The sequence below is a fragment of the Poromitra crassiceps genome, assembly GCF_964638095.1.
Source record: "Poromitra crassiceps genome assembly, chromosome: 20".
Lineage (NCBI taxonomy): Eukaryota > Metazoa > Chordata > Actinopteri > Beryciformes > Melamphaidae > Poromitra > Poromitra crassiceps.
In genome coordinates this window covers 8453918-8472177 of record NC_139637.1, presented here as the reverse complement: position 1 = coordinate 8472177, position 18260 = coordinate 8453918, and the positions used below count along the sequence as shown (strand labels likewise).

General features: G+C 41.9%; 1 protein-coding gene across 1 annotated transcript in view; it reads left to right on the top strand.

Annotated features, from left to right (window-relative positions):
* Positions 1 to 5093: 5093 nt before the first annotated feature.
* The window catches only part of LOC310794826 (protein NLRC3-like), a gene marked incomplete at its 5' end in the record, with an annotated part of 55096 nt that continues 41929 nt past the window's right edge, over positions 5094 to 18260 (top strand). Inside the window, 3 exons of the mRNA XM_083656880.1 lie at positions 5094 to 5147; positions 6546 to 6596; positions 9845 to 9927. Coding sequence (XP_083513006.1) covers positions 5094 to 5147; positions 6546 to 6596; positions 9845 to 9927 — 188 coding nt within the window. The remainder of the gene's footprint in view (positions 5148 to 6545; positions 6597 to 9844; positions 9928 to 18260) is intronic.

Genomic DNA, 18260 nt, shown 5'->3' with positions numbered 1-18260 from the left:
ACAAAATTGTATGGAAGTCCATTCATAAGTTTTATGGATATCTTGCTGACAATTTTCAGCCAAATTCCCCCCTTTTTTTAAAGAGATATTCGCACATCCAATTCCCTCTGGTGCAGCAGGTTGGAAAGTATCAGTTGAGTCTTGAAGGAAGAAGATCCCGCACACTGCTCTTGCTCAGCATCACTTTTTTATTAAACAGACACAACGTTTCGTCCACTGGACCTTTGTCAAGTGTTTGACAGCATTTCTGCCACAATGATGTTAAAAAGACCATAATGCTCCACCCTTTACACCTCCTCCATCCATGTGTTCACAGGTGTAGCACAATCAGTCTCTTGTGGGAGTGTCTCTCAATCATTGACAGGAAGCATTTGTCACCTTGAAGAGACCCAAGACTAATTGAAATAAGTGCAACATCACAACACATACACATCATTATGCCGACAGTAATTGACATATACTATATTTACACGAGTATTTACAAAATGGGCACAACAGATGAATGAAGATATCGGCCTAGTTGCAGCTTTCATAAATCATTCAAAAGTGTGCCACATTTATCTTGAATGCTGCAACCAACCAAGATATGTTACACCTGAAAACTCCTTAGAGCGTGACATGCCATGGGATCTCATCATTCAGTCCTTTAGGGGATAACGTTTGCAAGTTATACATCCAGAACAATTCTCTTCTGTTCAGAATAGCATCAATGTGACCACCTCTCTCAGGCAAAGTCACTTTCTCAATGCCTTGGAATCTTGATGATGTGATGTCATGTTTAAAGTCATTGAAATGTACTGCTATGAGGTCATCTCTATCATTCCTCCTTATGGAGCTCTTGTGTTCACTAATTCTTTGTTTTAACTGACGTGATGTTTTACCCACATAGGCTAGCCCACACGGACATGTGATCAAATAAACAACATGGGAAGTGGAACATGTGATGACATCATGGATAGGATACTTTTTCCCAGTATGAGGATGAGAGAAGTAGTAACTTTTAACCATATTATTACATTGAGCACAACGTCTGCATTTATAACACCCATTTGGAAGAGGTACTTTGAACAAGGTCTGTGTGCTCTTTTTTATTGATTGTAAATTAGCATGCACAAGGCTATCTCTCAGATTCCGTCCTCTTCGATAGACTATTAATGGTGGTTCTTTAAAATCCATGGGTAATGCTGCATCTGATGCTATCTGATGATGTTTTTAACAATATAGCTCAGTTTCTGACAGTTGGGGTAGGTTGTGCTAAACATGATTGAGTATTTGTTTTTAATTGGAGATTTTTTTTCATTTCTTGGTTTCCGTAAAGTTTGATAGGCTTTCTCCACACAGTCACCTGGATTCCCCCCTAGCAAAAACCTTTGTTTCATTTCTACTGATTTTTCAATGAAATCCTCTGTAGTATGGCATATTCGTCTAAGTCTGAAGAACGGACTTTTTGGTACCTCGTTTTAGGGGTGTGGGATGATAGCTGTTTGCCAGCAGTAAGGTGTTGTGATCGGTGTCTTTTCAGTATAGAGTAATCATGCTCAAGTGTTGGATCATTCTGGGTGATTTATTCAGCTGAATCAGCGTCTGGGCACGCTTCCTGTTTTTACCAACCTTTGCTGAGGCCAGTGTCTTCAGTTCTCCCTGTGGTTGGTTGCTACAGGGGAAGTCTCACTTCTGAAAATAATTTAGTCAAATGCGGAAGAATGACTGTTGTGATCATAGTTTCTCTGTGATCTCTCTAGCTACAGTCATGGGACTCTGGACAAATTGGACAAAATCAGAAATATTCTGATTTTGGTTTGAGAATCACTGGCCTATAGGGGACCTCTCTCTCTCTCTCTTTCTCTCTCTCTCTCTCTCTCTCTCTCTCTCTAAATAATGACATATAGGCCTACATTAAGTAGGCCTATAAATAACCAAACCTGAACATGTGTCCTTATACTTTTGTGGTAATTCAATAGCAGACACAATTTGATTTTGATTTGAGGCAAGTTATAATTCAAAACCAGAGAGATCATCATCCTACAATGTGTTGCATGTAAAACCTGCATCAGTGCAGATGGATTCATCAACAGTGAAGACCAGGCGCGGACTGCATAATCGGGCACGTCGGGCAAATGCCCGGTGGCCTGGCCTGGCCTGGCCTGGCCTGCAATTTTTTTTTGTTTGTTTTTTTGTGTGCCCGCAGTCAGGCCACTCACTGAAGAGCAGGCCAGGCGCCGCCTACTGGTTTACTAGTGGTTTTATTACTTTATTCAGGGTTAAAGTGGGTGCATCTCATTGCAAAAATTGGACTCGGCCCAAATTGGGCTTCAAACGGCCCAAATTGGGCTTCAAACGGCCCAAATCTGGCTTCAAATGGCCCAAATTGGGCTTCAAATAGCCCAAATCTGGCTTCAAACGACCCAAATTGGGCTTCAAACGGCCCAAATCTGGCTTTAAACGGCCCAAATTGGGCTTCAAACGGCCCAAATTGGGCTTCAAACGGCCCAAATTTTCGCCGCCGCCCTTTGGACGCCGGCGCGCACGTCGGCCCGTATCGGCCTGGCCTGCTTGGTATCTAATGCCTGGCCTGAATTATGATCCCAGTCCACCCCTGGTGAAGACCCTAACCTGGTCTTTTATATCTGTGCTTCTGTGGTGATATAATAGTGATATGACCATCTAGAGTGTTTTCCAGCCTAGCTAAACTGGAGCTTTACAGATTGCGAGCGGCTCGCTGTACCCAGTGTGAACAACCTGATCCACTAACATGGGTGCTGGGTCCACACACACAGACACGCACACACCCACGTACACACGCACGCACACACGCAAGCGCGCCACGCATGCACGCATACACACGCGCACACACACGCACACGCACGCACACACACACACACCTTCCCCTGCAGTTATCCACCCAGTATTTGTGAAACAAAATCACTGAAGTGAAAGTTCTGCCACAAAACTATATTGTTATGTAAAAAAAATGAAGGATCCAACTGCGCTTCAGCTGTAGGAACTGGCAGGTCCGGTGCATCACAGGAGGGACGCATAAATACTTAAAGGAATAAGTGTGGAGCAGCTCGGATCAATTGATGCCTTTTATTTAAGGTGCATAATATTAGACAACGTTTCGACGTGCATACTTCTTCATCAGGTCTAACAGAGTAACAGGCAGGGGAGCATTTAACAGGTAGGAAAAAGGGGCAGAGCTTGCAATTAGCCAATGGCTTGGTCCTGCCTATTATTCAAATAGCCTCAAACAGAGCCTTTGCAATCAGCAATTATACAGTGAGCATAGTGAGGAGGCAAAAATAAAAGCCTGGAGTAAGGTTAAAATGTACAGTGCATTATAGGAGGGGAGGAGAAATAGGCTATAAAAACAAGGTACAGCAGTTTATTAATGAAAAGCCCAAACAGGCCTAATATAAGATTAAAATGTACAGTGCATTATAGGTGGGGGGAAGGAGGTAAGAGGAGGGGGGGGGGGGCTATAAAAACAGAATACAACAATATCAAAACCCAGGTAAAGGCCTAATAGAGGATGTACAGTGCATTATAGGGGGGAGGGGAGGAAGGGGATTAGGCTATAAAAACAAAGTACAACAATAAAGGAGTAAAAACAAGACCAAGAAACTTAAGGCAGCCGATAAATTAAAGGAGACCGTCTAAAGGAAGGGGGAGAGGAAGAGTTCTTCATTGAGGCCTGCAGGCTCCAGTGTCTCCAGTGTGTGAATCCAAAAAGCTTCTCTGCATAAGAGTTTTTTAATAATGTTACCACCCCTAGGAGACATTGACACTTTTTCAATTCCACAGAACCTGAGGGTTGCTGGGGAGCCATGGTTGGCTTGACTATAATGTCTGGCCATAGCGTTGTCCATGTTTTTAGTGTGTATTGCAGTTTTGTGTTCTGAGATTCAGATTTTAAGAGGTCTCTTTCTTTGGCCTATGTACGCCAAAGAGCATGGACAAATAAGTAGATAAATAACATGGGTGCTGTTGCAGTTTATGAATGAGCGTATGCCAAATTTTTTACCATTGTGGGGGTGGGTGAAAGTTTTAGAATTTGCAGAGTTGGAGCACTGGGCGCAGTTGCCACATCTGAAGAAGCCCTGGGGGGGTTTGGAGGGGAGCCAGGTGGAGGGAGAAGGAGGGATCATGTCCAAGTGGACTAGACGGTCTCTTAGGCTGCGGGAACGTCTAAAAGCAAAGAGAGGAGGATTAATACAAAATTCAGCAAGACGTGGATCACTTTTTAAAATATGCCAGTGTTTCAAAATGGTGTGCTTAATTCTGCCTGCTGCTGGAGTATACTGAGTAGAAAAACAAAGATGAGCAGGTGATTGTTTGGATATTTTACTGAGTAAAGATGTTCTATCAGTGTTAAGTGCTCTTTGGTATGCTTTATCTAAGTCAGCACTGATGTAACCTCTTTCCAGAAAGCGAGTAGTTAGCTCTGTGGCTTTTGAGTTGAAATTAGGAAGTGAGCTGCAGTTTCTTCTGAGGCGCAAAAATTTACCTACCGGGATATTGCGGATAAGGTGATGGGAATGGTTGCTGTCTGCTCTAAGCAGAGTATTCCTGCTGAGGGGTTTTCGATATATAGTGGTTTCCAGCATACCATTGTCTCCCTTGTAAATGGAGAGGTCTAAGAAGTTGATCTGGTTGATGTCAAACTCCAGAGTAAAAGAAAGGTAATTGGTGGTTGAATTAACATATTGAAGGAAAGCATTAAGCGCTTCAACAGTACCTTTCCAGATTAGTAAAACATCATCAATATATCTACGCCATAAAGAGATCTTTGAGTGAAAGATGTTATTAAGTGGGTTGAAGATAAATGTTTCTTCCCAACGACCCATGACCAAACAGGCATAGGAGGGAGCAAAGGCGCTACCCATGGCTGTACCTTGGGTTTGGAGGTAATAGTTACCTGTATATTTAAAAAAGTTATTAGATAAAATTATTTCAGCTATATCCACTAAAAAGGCAGAAGGAGGTAAGACACCAGCTGGACGTTTGTCTAAATAATAGGTCAGAGCCTCAAGACCCACTTTGTGGGGGATACATGTATACAAGCTTTGTACGTCAAGTGAGGCTAAAATATCACCATGTTCACATTTTACATTTTTAATGATATTCAGGACATCAGCAGTGTCACCAAGGTAAGATGGCAGCTCATGGACATATTTTCTCAAAAAGTAGTCAACATATTTTGACAAAGGCTCAGTAAGGCTGCCAATGGAAGATACAATGGGACGAAGAGGAGGGTCAACACTGCATTTGTGGACTTTGGGTACACCATAAAACTTTTTATGGTGGTACCCAAAGTCCACAAATGGTGCCAAAGCAAGAGTGCAACAAAACAAAAAGTAACACAATTATAACCGAAAGGTTAGCACAAAACTATAATAGTAACGATAATAACAATAATATAAACTATAATGTTAGCCTGTTATAATACAGAGATATGTAAACATTTCGGTCTTGCAAACAAATATGTACATAGGCTAGGTGACAAAATTTTAAAAGTTTAAAAATAGGATAAAAGGAGTTGAAGCTATCTGTACAGTATGTGTCTATGTACAAGATGTGCAGAGGGCGGAGCCTAAGCTTTAGCGTGGTTGTGTCCCATTTATCCTTTTCCTGTCACAACAGCTCACAAACCTTGCTGCTGTGTTAGCGCACTGTTGTAATTCGCCCAGCAGATATGGAAGTTTTTTGGTATCACTCGTGTTCTCAAAGTCCTTATGAGTGTTTGTTATCTGAGGGAAGTACGTGTCTCTGATGTCCTGGTACAGATTGCACGAGGTTAGAAAGTGCAACTCAGTTTCCACTTCCTGTTGGGTGCAGTGGGTGCACAGTCTTTCTTCCCTTGGGAGCCAGGTCTGCCTGTGGCGGCCTCTCTCAATGGCCAGGTTGTGCTCACTGAGTCTGTACATAGTCAGGGTTTTCCTAAGTTTGGGGTCAGTCACATTGCTAAGGTATTCTGCTACTCTGTAGTCTCTGTCTAGGGCCAGGTAGCATTCCAGTTTGCTCTGCTTTTTGGTTGACTCTTTCCAGTGTGTCAGATATTTTTCTTTTTGATTTCTTATAATTTGGTTTAATCTATAGGGGTGTCGTCTGTCTGGTGACTCTGCTTGTGAGCGGAGCCCCAGGACCAGCTGGCTGAGAGGGCATCTTCCTAGGCTATCTCTGTAGGTGAGGGCTTTGTTATGGAGCGTATCAGGGGCACTTTTTTTAAGGTGGTCGTAAAATTTAGACGCTCTCTTCTGAATCTTGATGATTAGTGGGTATCGTCCTAATTCTGCTCTGCATGCATTGTTTGGTGTTTTTCGTTGGACGCGGAGAATGGATTTGCAGAATTCTGCATGCAGAGTCTCAATTTGGTGTTTGTCCCAATTTGTGAATTCTTGGTTGGCAAGTGGACCCCAGACCTCACAACCATAGAGGGAGATGGGTTCTATGACAGAGTCCAGTATTTTAAGCCAGGTTTTAATCGGTATGTCCAATTTGATGTTCCTTTTGATAGCATAGAAAGCCCTTCTTGCCTTGTCTCTCAGATCGTTCACGGCTTTGTTGAAGTTACCTGTGGTGCTGATGTTTACACCGAGGTAGGTGTAGTGTTTTGTGTGTTCTAGGGGTGTTTTATCTAATAAGAATTTGTATTTATGATGCTGGGGGCTGGGCCCTTTTTGGAATATCATGATTTTTGTCTTGGATAGGTTAACTGTCAAGGCCCAGGTCTGCGAGAATTTGTGCAGAAGGTCGATTTGTTGTTGTAGCCCTTCTTTGGTTGGAGACAGCAGCACCAGGTCATCCGCAAACAGTAGACATTTAACTTCTGTGTCTGCTAGGGTGATGCCAGGTGCTGTGGACTGTTCTAATGTCTTTGCCAATTCGTTGATATAAATGTTGAAGAGGGTTGGACTCAGGCTGCATCCTTGTCTAACCCCTCGGTTTTGGGGAAAGAAGTCTGTGTGTTTTTCCCAATCTTGACAGCGCATTGGTTGTTGGTGTACATTGAGTTTATAATGTCAAAGGTTTTTCCTCCAATGCCACTTTCCAACAGTTTGTACAGTAGACCCTCGTGCCAAATTGAGTCAAAGGCTTTTTTGAAGTCAACAAAACAGGAGAATAGTTTGCTTTTGTTTTTGTTGATTTGGATGTCAATTAGAGTGCTGAGGGTGAAGATATGGTCTGTTGTACGGTAATTTGGTAAGAATCCAATTTGGGATTTGCTCAGGACTTTATTTTCAGTGAGGAAGTGAAGGAGTCTGTGGTTAATTATCATACAGAAGATTTTCCCGAGGTTGCTGTTTACACAGATTCCACGGTAGTTGTTTGGGTTGAGTTTGTCCCCACTTTTATGGAGCGGTGTTATCAGTCCTTGGTTCCAGATATTGGGGAAGATCCCGGAGCCGAGGACAATGTTAAAGAGTTTTAGTATGGCCAATTGGAATTTGGGGTCAGTGAATTTTAGCATTTTGTTTAGAATGCCATCAACACCACAGGCCTTCTTTGTTTCAAGTAATTGTATTTTGTCATGTAGTTCTTTTAATGTGATTGGGGAACCTAGTGGGTTCTGAAAGTCTTTTATTGTTGACTCTAGACTTTGCAGCTTGTCTTGTATGTGTTTTCGCTGTTCATTCTCCTCTATTGGGCCAAAAAGGTTTGAGAAGTGGTTTACCCATGTATCTCCATTTTGGATGGGTAGGTCCTTGTGTTTTTGTTTGTTTAGGGTGTTCCAGTTGTCCCAAAATTTGTTTGTTTTTATGGATTCCTCAATAACATGTACCGTAGTTGTTGTCTAACATGTTGTTCTCTTTTTGTTCTTACTGTGTTTTTATACTGTTTTAATGTTTCGCCATAATGGAGGCGTGTGTTCTGGTTGTCTGGGTCTCTATGTTTTTGGTTTGATGAGTCCCTTAATTTCTTCCTGAGGTTTTTGCATTCGTTATCAAACCATTTGTCATTGTTGTTAATGTTGTTTTTGTGTTTTGTGTTTTTGACTTTTAGGTTTGACAAAGAGGCAGAAAGGTCAAATATATTATTGAGGCTTTCTACTGCCATGTTTACCCCTACATTGTTGCATTTGAATGGTTTTTCCATGAACTGGTCTAGAAGTGATTGGACTTGTTGTTGCCTAATAGTTTTTTGGTATGTATCTGCACTGTCTTCCTTCCATTTGTAGTGTTTCTTAATCGTTTGTAGTTTGATTTGCTGTGGTACTACCTGGTTGGGTGTTGATCTGTTCAGATAGATTGTGGTTTTGCTGTGGTCTGAAAGGGGTGTGAGAGGCCTGACCGTGAACGCTCTGAGAGACACCAGGCTAAGGTCAGTGATGAAATAGTCCACTGTACTATTACCCAGAGATGAGCTGTATGTGTACATACCATAGGAGTCACCTCTGAACCTGCCGTTGACTATGTACAGGCCCAGCGAACGACAGAGTTGTAGGAGTTGTGTCCCATGTTTGTTTGTGGCTTTGTCGTAGTTGTGTCTGGGGGGGCATCTTGGGGAGGCAATGTCTCTAGCTCCTGGTATGTGTTTATGTCCCTGGGTGCTGAGAGTGTCCGATTCTTGCCCTGTCCTGGCATTGAGATCTCCACAAACTACGATGTGGCCGCAGCTCTGAAAGTGGTTTATTTGCTCCTCTAGTGTGGAGTACATGTTGTCATTAAAGTAGGGTGATTCAATCGGTGGGATGTAGGTAGCACACAGCAGGACATGTTTCTCGGTTGAGGTGAGCTCTTTATCTATTTCTAACCATATGTAGAAGGTTCCTATTTTGATTTGTTTAATGAAGTGGACTAGTTCTGATTTGTACCATATTAGCATACCTCCTGAGTCTCTTCCCTGTTTGACTCCTGTCAGTTTGGTGGATGGCACAACAAGCTCTCTGTAGTTCACAGGACGGTCCATCTCCTCTGTACCATGTCTCCTGTAGGATAATGATATCTGTGTCTTCTGTTTCTTTGATGAAGTCTGGGTTTCTGCTCTTGAGACCAAAAGCGCTCGACCTCAGACCTTGGATATTCCAGGATGAGATAGTGAGAGATTTGTATCCCATTGTTAAAGGTGTTGTTTTTCTAGTGGTTTTTCTGCTCAACACGGTTGTAGTAACTCCATTTTATTTTGAAATTCAGTTGACTTTGCCATTTCCCACGGATATTGTTGTGTTTTTCTTTCATGGCTTGACAGAAAAGCCTGCCTGCACACGCCTAGTCGGCTTGAAAATAGAACTCTTGCCTGAACGATAAAATCGGCAAGGCACAGGCAAGGCGTGGGTACACGCAGGGTTCACGCTCAGGCGCCCGGTGTACACAGCCTCGTTGACTAAAACGGACGCCTATTTAAAAGCGTGGGTAAAGGCAAGGCATAGGCAAGGCTTGGGTCGCCGGTGTGATCCCAGCCTGACGCTGAAGCCGTGAAGCCGTGAGGCATGAAGTCAAATGGGAGTTGTGGGCGGGTTCAAGGCGCAAAAGTCGGCGCTGAGAGGAAAAGAGAAGGCGTCTTGTGTGAACAGTAAGGCGTACGTTCAGCTTGTGCTGCTTCAAGCTTCAGTTCTGCTTACGTTCGGCGTCCTGTGTGAACGAGGGCTACACCACTGATTGTGTCTGAATTCGGCATTAAGGTGTCAGAGGAGTGTCGTTTACTCAGTGCACAGCACTGCCCCCTGGCTATACCATTACATATTGTAACACAAAACTCATATCTCAATCAACTATTTACCACACTGCTCCTTGCTACTTCTGACAAAAGTGCAAAAGTGCAGCCTTTTAACATTTTCCAAAATGCAACATTATGTAAAGGAGTTAAATTCCCTTTTGAACAGTTTTGTCGTGTGCTGTTGTCTCAGAGGAGAGAGGAGAGTGTCCTCTCCAGGACACCTGGAAAGTGCGCTCAGAAAGATAAGAAGAGAACCAGGAAAGTGCAGTGCCGGTAATAGCCAAGTCGGAGAGAGTGGAAAGCAGATGGTTGATGGTGTCGAAAGCAGCGGATAGGTCAAGGAGTATAAGAACAGAGGAGAGGGATGAAGCTTTGGGCGTTGGTGACCAAGAGGACAGCAGTTTCTGTGGAGTGAGCAGGTTTGAAGCCGGATTGTAGGGGATCGGAAAGGTTGTTGTTGGAGAGATGGATAGATAGTTGATCGGAGGCTGCGCGTTACGCAACAAGACGCACACCTACACACACACACACACACACACACACACACACACACACACACACACACACACACACACAACAAGACGCACACCTACACACACACACACACACACACACACACACACACACACACACACACACACACACACACACACACACACACACACACACACACACACACACACACAAACACACACACAATGTTCAGCCAATTTCCCCCATACAACATTTCAAAGGAAACTAGTTGATTGTGGTTTAAGCTCAGTCTGAAGCGGCTGTTGATGGATTTCTATGAGTTTGCTGTCAGTGTATGACGTGTCTGACAGTGACAGGATAAGCCCCTCCCCCCCCCCTCTCTCTCTCTCTCTCTCTCTCTCTCTCACGCGCTCTCTCTCAGTTCATCATTTCCTTCTTCGGTGTGGCGCAGATTATGTTCTCCAGCTAAAGGTATTGTAACAGCACTTTACTGACAAATTAACTCTATGGACTCTTTAATTAGTCCGTTATTAGCTTATTTAGACTAAGAAGAGGAACTCAGCTGTTAAGGTTTTGTCTGTGTGAAAACCCCAGATTCAAAACAACTCAACGCTCTTTTACATTTTAATTTTAATAGTGTTAATGTTCAAATCGTCTAAAAGTAGAAGTAGTTAGTAACAGTGTTGGGGTTAACTCATTACAAAAGTAACATTAATATGTTACTTTATTACAAAAGTAATATATGTAATATATTACTTTTAGCAGTAATATAACTTATTACCAATAGGATTTCAGTAATATTATACCAGTTACTTTGTCAAGTAACAAGTTACAAATTCAACAATCATCAATATTGTGGAAACTATATTTTAATGTTTTATATTTACTTACCGTACTTAACTAGGTTTCACAGACTTCCTGTTTTCAACTAGTTTAGGCCTAAGAAATGAGGAAGCCAGTAAGTTATTATAACCAACCATGAAGCACTATGTTCAAATACAATAAATTACAAAATAAAGTGCAAAGTAAAACTATGTAATCACAGCACAGTAACAGTTGCTATAGTCAAATGGAAGAGTTAACTCACAAGTTGCTCTTCAGTCAGTCAGAAACGTTTTTGATATTTCAAACTGTGACGTCACACAGATTTGAGATGTAGAGACTCTCATTCTCACTCTGTCATTTAATTTTAAAGCCATATAAATGACTCCTCTCTGCATTACATCTGTGTGAGTGCTGCTCTGCTGTTTACTTCAATGATGGTTAATGTCTCCATCTAGTGGACAGACGGTAGTACTCCACTCCATCACCTGAGCTGTGGTTACTCTGCTTCAGACCTGTTTTCAGGTTAGATCGCTTGATGTCAGACTAGACTAGACTTGTTTACCCTGAAGTTATGAGGCCACACCCTCATATCAAATGAACACAGAACTGACAGAGGAGAATAAGCTGCGTCTGTCTTCTCTCTCTCTCTCTCTCTCCCTCTCTCTCTCTCTCTCTCTCTCTCTCCCTCTCTCTCTCTCTCTCTCTCTCTCTCTCTCTCTCTCTCTCTCTCTCTCTCTCGATGAAGGCAGAACGTCTCTGACTTGATCTGGATGGTGTGAATTTACCAGGAATACATCTTCCAAGGTAATGGTGACTACATTTGTCTTTGTTTGATTGTTTGTTGTCTGGCAACATGTGAAAGAAACTTCTGTCTTTATATACCTGGTCTGTTGGCAACAGGTCTCTCTTGAAAAAGGATGTTTTCTGTATCTCAATAAGACAGGACTTCCTCGTTAAATAGAGGGAAACACAGTGTGAGCAATTAAAAATATATATATTGGGGGCAACTTTAAAAAATAGTAAATAATTAGTGCATAAAGTTGCTAAAGTGTAGTGTGAACAACAGCGCTGTTTGTGTGAGTGTGTTCTTCCTCGTTGTCTTCTGGCAACCAGCTTGCAGGTGCTGAGTGTGTTACAGATGGAAATTAAATGTATTGAATGAAAATACAAAATATCAAAATATTTGGGGCAATTTTTGCCCCTGGATCATGGTTTTTAGGGGCATTGATCTGATATTTCTTGGGGGTATTTTTGCCCTTGCCCCTGGCTATGTGTTTGCCAGTGTACGAAACACTGGCAAACACATATTACATAAATACATAGCTGACATTATGTTATCACTGTAATGCTGACTTCTGCAAGACGAGCTGCTAGTCTTTGTAATCATGAACCTGCTATTTGCAGATGGCGTTCATAGTGTCATAATATCCAACATTTGTTCTCTTAGTGGCCAGAACATTGTTTTATTTGTGACTTTTAGTGGAAGCCTGATAAACTCTAGTTATGTTGTAATCTCAGTTCTCTGCATTGGTGAAATATGCAGGACGTGTCAGAACTAGTCTGTAAGCTCAGATACATGTTGTGTTTCTGTTGATACACTGTGAACAAAACACTACAACACAGCAGAACTACATCACCTCATCTGTCATCAGAGGGTACCTGCTCTGACCTGGTTTCTGGAATAGCATCGGTATCGATATCGCCGTTCAAAGTACAAAAAAACCCACAGCACCAGAAAGCTCTATGTACATGTTGTGACATCGGGTACTCACCACGTGATGAGATAATAATCCATAGTTGCGTGAAACGCCATTTTCGTAGCAAATCTGCACCGAATTACTTCCTTGTTTTCCTGAAGACAACGCTTCTGCTGTATGTGTGCATGCTGCTGCTGTATATTTCATACTAATTATAAGTATGACTATATGTGAAATATAGTTATTGTGATCATTTGACTGGGAAAGGCCAGAAGTGATTGGAATGTTTCCCATTCTGGGGGATCTGTTCTCAGTAATCTGAGCAGAGTCTAGAGGGTCAGGAAGGTCAAGTAGGATGTCAGGCAGGATAGGAGTCCAGTGTGTGGTGGATGGTTCCCAGATGGTATTTGTTATTTGTAAGTAAGATGATGTGATTGATGAGGATGAAGCTGTCATTATCGGCGCCAGGACTGAAAGTCAGACGTATGGGCACATATGGACTACTAGTTAAGGAAAGGTTTTAAGGTGACCCCAAGGTTTCAAGGGGCTCCTTTGGAGTGGAATGCAAGGAGATGGTCATGTTACAGGGTGAATATTCAAACACTATTCTAATGAGGGTATAAAGCCTTTGTCTCTTGGTTCTGAGAGCCAGAACGACATTTGGCTGCTCCGTTCTCCAGGGACTGCAGGCCCTGTAATACCATTTGCTGTACTTGAATAAATGCTTCTGTTCAAAAGCGTGGTATGGCCGACCTCATCATTCCGTTCCAAGACTCAGCTGAATTAACTACATTATGGCGATCACGAACTCGGACTGGAAATGCGCGATGCACTAGCGTGAGGCTCTCCCGGCTTGCTGCGCCCGCTTCAAGGGCCCAGAGGTGAGTTACCTCATTTGAACCGGGCGCTGTGTGTCTGTGGGTTTCTCCCGCTGTACTGGTCCGCACCTGAAAAGTGCCTTTTTGCGGGGCGAGCTGAGTTTCGGGATGTTTTGGTGGGCTCTGGTTTAAATTTGAGACAGATGGGGGTGTTCAATTTTTAGGAAATGGCTGGCACAGAACTGACTGATTATTAAAGGACGGCTTTACCGTGGGGAATATGAATATATATTAAATCTCACGCCCCCTAAGGTTTTAGAATCCGTTGAAATTTTTGAAATTGGAGCTTCACTGCCTGACCTATTAGGCATCTCTCACATTTTTAGGGAAGCCGGATGACGCGTTACGCGTCACCCGGCTTCCCTCCCCGCTTGCGGAACTTGAGCGCCTATGAACTACAAGTCTTGTGAGCCATGGTCCCGCCTCTAGAGGTCCTCCACGCCCCTTCAGAGCTCTCGACGAAAAGCAAAAGGCAGCCATCTTGTTCAACCGCATAGCATACTGTAGCTAGGTTAGCTTTCCATAGCTCCTTGCCAAGAGACCATATCTCTGGAACGGAAGCACCAAAAGACACGGGACTGGCGGCATTGGAAAGCTCGTCAAATTTTACATCTAGTAGTAGGTGAGTTGAAGTAAGGAAATCAACGCTGAGCAATGTACCCATTTTTACACATTTTTACAGAAAATAGTTACAACATCAGATGCGCGTAACTCCTACGAAAATGCCTTAAAATGCATGAATTTTTTTTTATGAAGACATCTCCCGACATATATACATCGGTTTAAATTTGGTGCAATTTGGTGCAATTTTATTTTCGATTTATTTTCGATTTTTTCTTGTTCTCTTGTTTTATTGTCGAAGCCTTCTTCTTCTTCTTTGAGTTTTATGGCGGTTGGCAAACATATATGTGCATTACCGCCACCTACTGGAGTTTGATATCAGCCAAATGCCTGAGGGGTGGGCATGTAAACGAAGGCCACGCGAGCCCAGTGCATTGTGGGAAATGTAGTATTTCGGGTCCCCGCACCCGCCCCTCCCCTCCACCACCCCCCCCTCCACACAGAGGGGATTTCTGGTGATATCTCTGGCGGGAAACAACCAATTTCAAAAATTTCAACGGATTCTAAAACCTTAGGGGCGTGAGATTTAATATATATTCATATTCCCCACGGTAAAGCCGGCCTTTAATAGCCACTGAGTCTCTCAGATGGAGAGTCCAGTCTGTGGTTGTAAAGACGGATTATTGACATTGCGTAATGACAGCAACATTCTGAATGTCTACTGCGGGTAACGTCAGTTTGGGGGTGATGACATTAGTTTGACACTGTCGAATTGTGCCATGAGTGGGGATGTTAAATTTTTTTTAAAGGGGGGAGTCCCCCAGGGGTAACTAAAGTGGTTTAAAGGCTTAATTAGCCCAGATGAAAAAGAGAGGGAATGACATGATTGTCATGTAGCCTAGGACTAAAAAGTAGCTTAAAGGTTTAATTGGCCCAGATGAGAGAGAGAATTGTTGAGTTGTTTAAAGCACATGATGAAAGTAGCTTTTAGTATATACTTTATGACAAAAAAATGTGAGTTAATAGCCTACTGTAAGTCAGCTTGTCTATTGGAATACTGATTGTGAAATTTGGCTGTGATTGGAATAGCCTGTAGCATGCCTGGTCTAAAAGGGAATGAGAAATTGGAGAATTATTTAATTGTTTAAAACACACGAAGTAAGTGTAATTGGTGTATGTTTCGTATCGACAATGCGAGGGCTTTTTTGAGCATGTTTCTCGGGTCCAGTAAGACAGATTAAATGAACATGCGCTAATCAATTACTGCTTTGATGTGTGAGAAGTTTGTTTAAAAAGAATAGATAGAATTGATTAGTGGTTTAATACACGGAGTAGTGTGATGATTGGCTGTGTTTCTTCATTATACAACAATGCGTTTTAATACACAGAGTAGTGTGATGATTGGCTGTGTTTCTTCATTATACAACAATGCGTTGGCTTTTGAGTGTTTCTCGAGTCTTGTGAGACAGATTGGATGAAGACGCGCTAATCAATTACTGCTTTGATGTGGGAGATGAAAAGCTTGCTTTAAACAGAAGGATAAATATGGAAAGTTGACGTTAAATTGAAGCATGGGCCAGGCAGGAAATTAGAAGTTAAAGTGTTAAAATGCATGTAGCCTATAGTCTAAGAACAACAGTGTTTGTTGAATTTGTGGGTCAAGATGCCCGAGTTTTGCTTATTAAGATGGCCAAGTTAGAGGGAAAAAGATGGGGATCCCCGGGGATTTTTCTAAACAAGAGTGATATGTTTAAATAAAATCTATTATCTATGGTAAGATCTTACAAATATATACAGTATATAAATAAACTACACTGCCTCCAGGACGCAGGCACACAACTGCTTAGTCCCAGGAGAGGCCATTGGGGGGTTGTGTGTGACCAATAGAGGTGACATTCTCCCTGTTACAAGTCACTCTACCATCTTCAATGACTAAAAAGCTGTTATATTAAGGTGAAAAAGTGACTGATTGGGGCTTTAATAGTGAAGTTCTGAGGACATGGCCCCACCCTCATATCAAATGTTTACAGATGTTTATAGACTTTAATAGTGAAGTTATGAGGACATGACTGCACCCTCATATCAAATGTTTACAGATGTTTATAGACTTTAATAGTGAAGTTATGAGGACATGACTGCACCCTCATATCAAATGTTTACAGATGTTTATAGACTTTAATAGTGAAGTTATGAGGACATGACTGCACCCTCATATCAAATGTTTACAGATGTTTATAGACATTAATAGTGAAGTTATGAGGACATGACTGCACCCTCATATCAATTGTTTACAGACGTTTATAGACTTTAATAGTGAAGTTATGAGGACATGACTGCACCCTCATATCAAATGTTTACAGATGTTTATAGACTTTAATAGTGAAGTTATGAGGACATGACTGCACCCTCATATCAAATGTTTACAGATGTTTATAGACTTTAATAGTGAAGTTATGAGGACATGACTGCACCCTCATATCAAATGTTTACAGATGTTTATAGACTTTAATAGTGAAGTTATGAGGACATGACTGCACCCTCATATCAAATGTTTACAGATGTTTATAGACTTTAATAGTGAAGTTATGAGGACATGACTGCACCCTCATATCAAATGTTTACAGATGTTTATAGACTTTAATAGTGAAGTTATGAGGACATGACTGCACCCTCATATCAAATGTTTACAGATGTTTATAGACTTTAATAGTGAAGTTATGAGGACATGACTGCACCCTCATATCAAATGTTTACAGATGTTTATAGACTTTAATAGTGAAGTTATGAGGACATGACTGCACCCTCATATCAAATGTTTACAGATGTTTATAGACTTTAATAGTGAAGTTATGAGGACATGACTGCACCCTCATATCAAATGTTTACAGATGTTTATAGACTTTAATAGTGAAGTTATGAGGACATGACTGCACCCTCATATCAAATGTTTACAGATGTTTATAGACTTTAATAGTGAAGTTATGAGGACATGACTGCACCCTCATATCAAATGTTTACAGATGTTTATAGACTTTAATAGTGAAGTTATGAGGACATGACTGCACCCTCATATCAAATGTTTACAGATGTTTATAGACTTTAATAGTGAAGTTATGAGGACATGGCCGCACCCTCATATCAAATGTTTACAGACACCAAGAACTGACAATGGAGAATAAGCAGCGTCTTCTCTGTGTCAAGTCAAGTTTATTTGTATAGCTCTAATTCACAAGCATGTCTCAGCCTAACCTAAACCACTCTGACCTACTGGTATCCCTCAGCCATAAGGAGAGCCCCGGCACCCTCCACCCGAGTCCCCACTCCCACTCCCACAAAGATATGATGGTGGAGCCCAGGCAGAGAAATACCCCCCCAACCCCAGAAAACCTTTCCACCTCTGCCTCACCTTAAAGGAGAGGAGGAACCTTGTGAGGGCCGATGCAGCTTAGGGGCCAAACATAGAGCCCAACTGGGGACCCTCCTCCAGGACAGGCTGAGATGTAATCAATGCTCGGCTAAACATTTGACTGTTGCAAATATGGAGATGAAATTGCCACAAAATAGTTGAGAAGGTAAATAAAGATAGTACAGTGGATAACCACAATCATTTTGCACTGTTTTTTTAGAGAAGCATGACATTTCTCACATAGTTATTGAACACCATAATGCTTTTTTCACATAATGTGGAGGGAAGGGAAGTCAGATTTGACCTCAAATCCAAGATGGCCGCTGATCCCATGGGTCTAATGTTCAAATGTGCTCATAACAGTTTCTGCACTTTTTGAGAAAAGCATGACATTTCTCACATAGTGAGTGAATATCCTACCATAAGGTTTATTTTCAGATGTGGAGGGAAGTCAGATTTGACCTCAAATGCAAGATGGCTGCCAATCCCCCGAGTCTAATACCACATTCAAGACAACTTGGAACACTGGAAAAATTTGTTTTGACCTGTAAAAAATGATTTGAACGCTTGTCAAGGTCGGAATTACACGTCGGAAATTCAGGTATCATTTCAGATCTCCAGTTTGTCCGAGTTGACGTCATCAAAGTGTTTGTTGACCTAATTTGAGGTGCAATTATGCAATATGTGTTTATATATATATATATTGTTTATATTTCACTCTGATTATAGCAATATGTTGAATTCAACAGCTATTTTACCAATGAA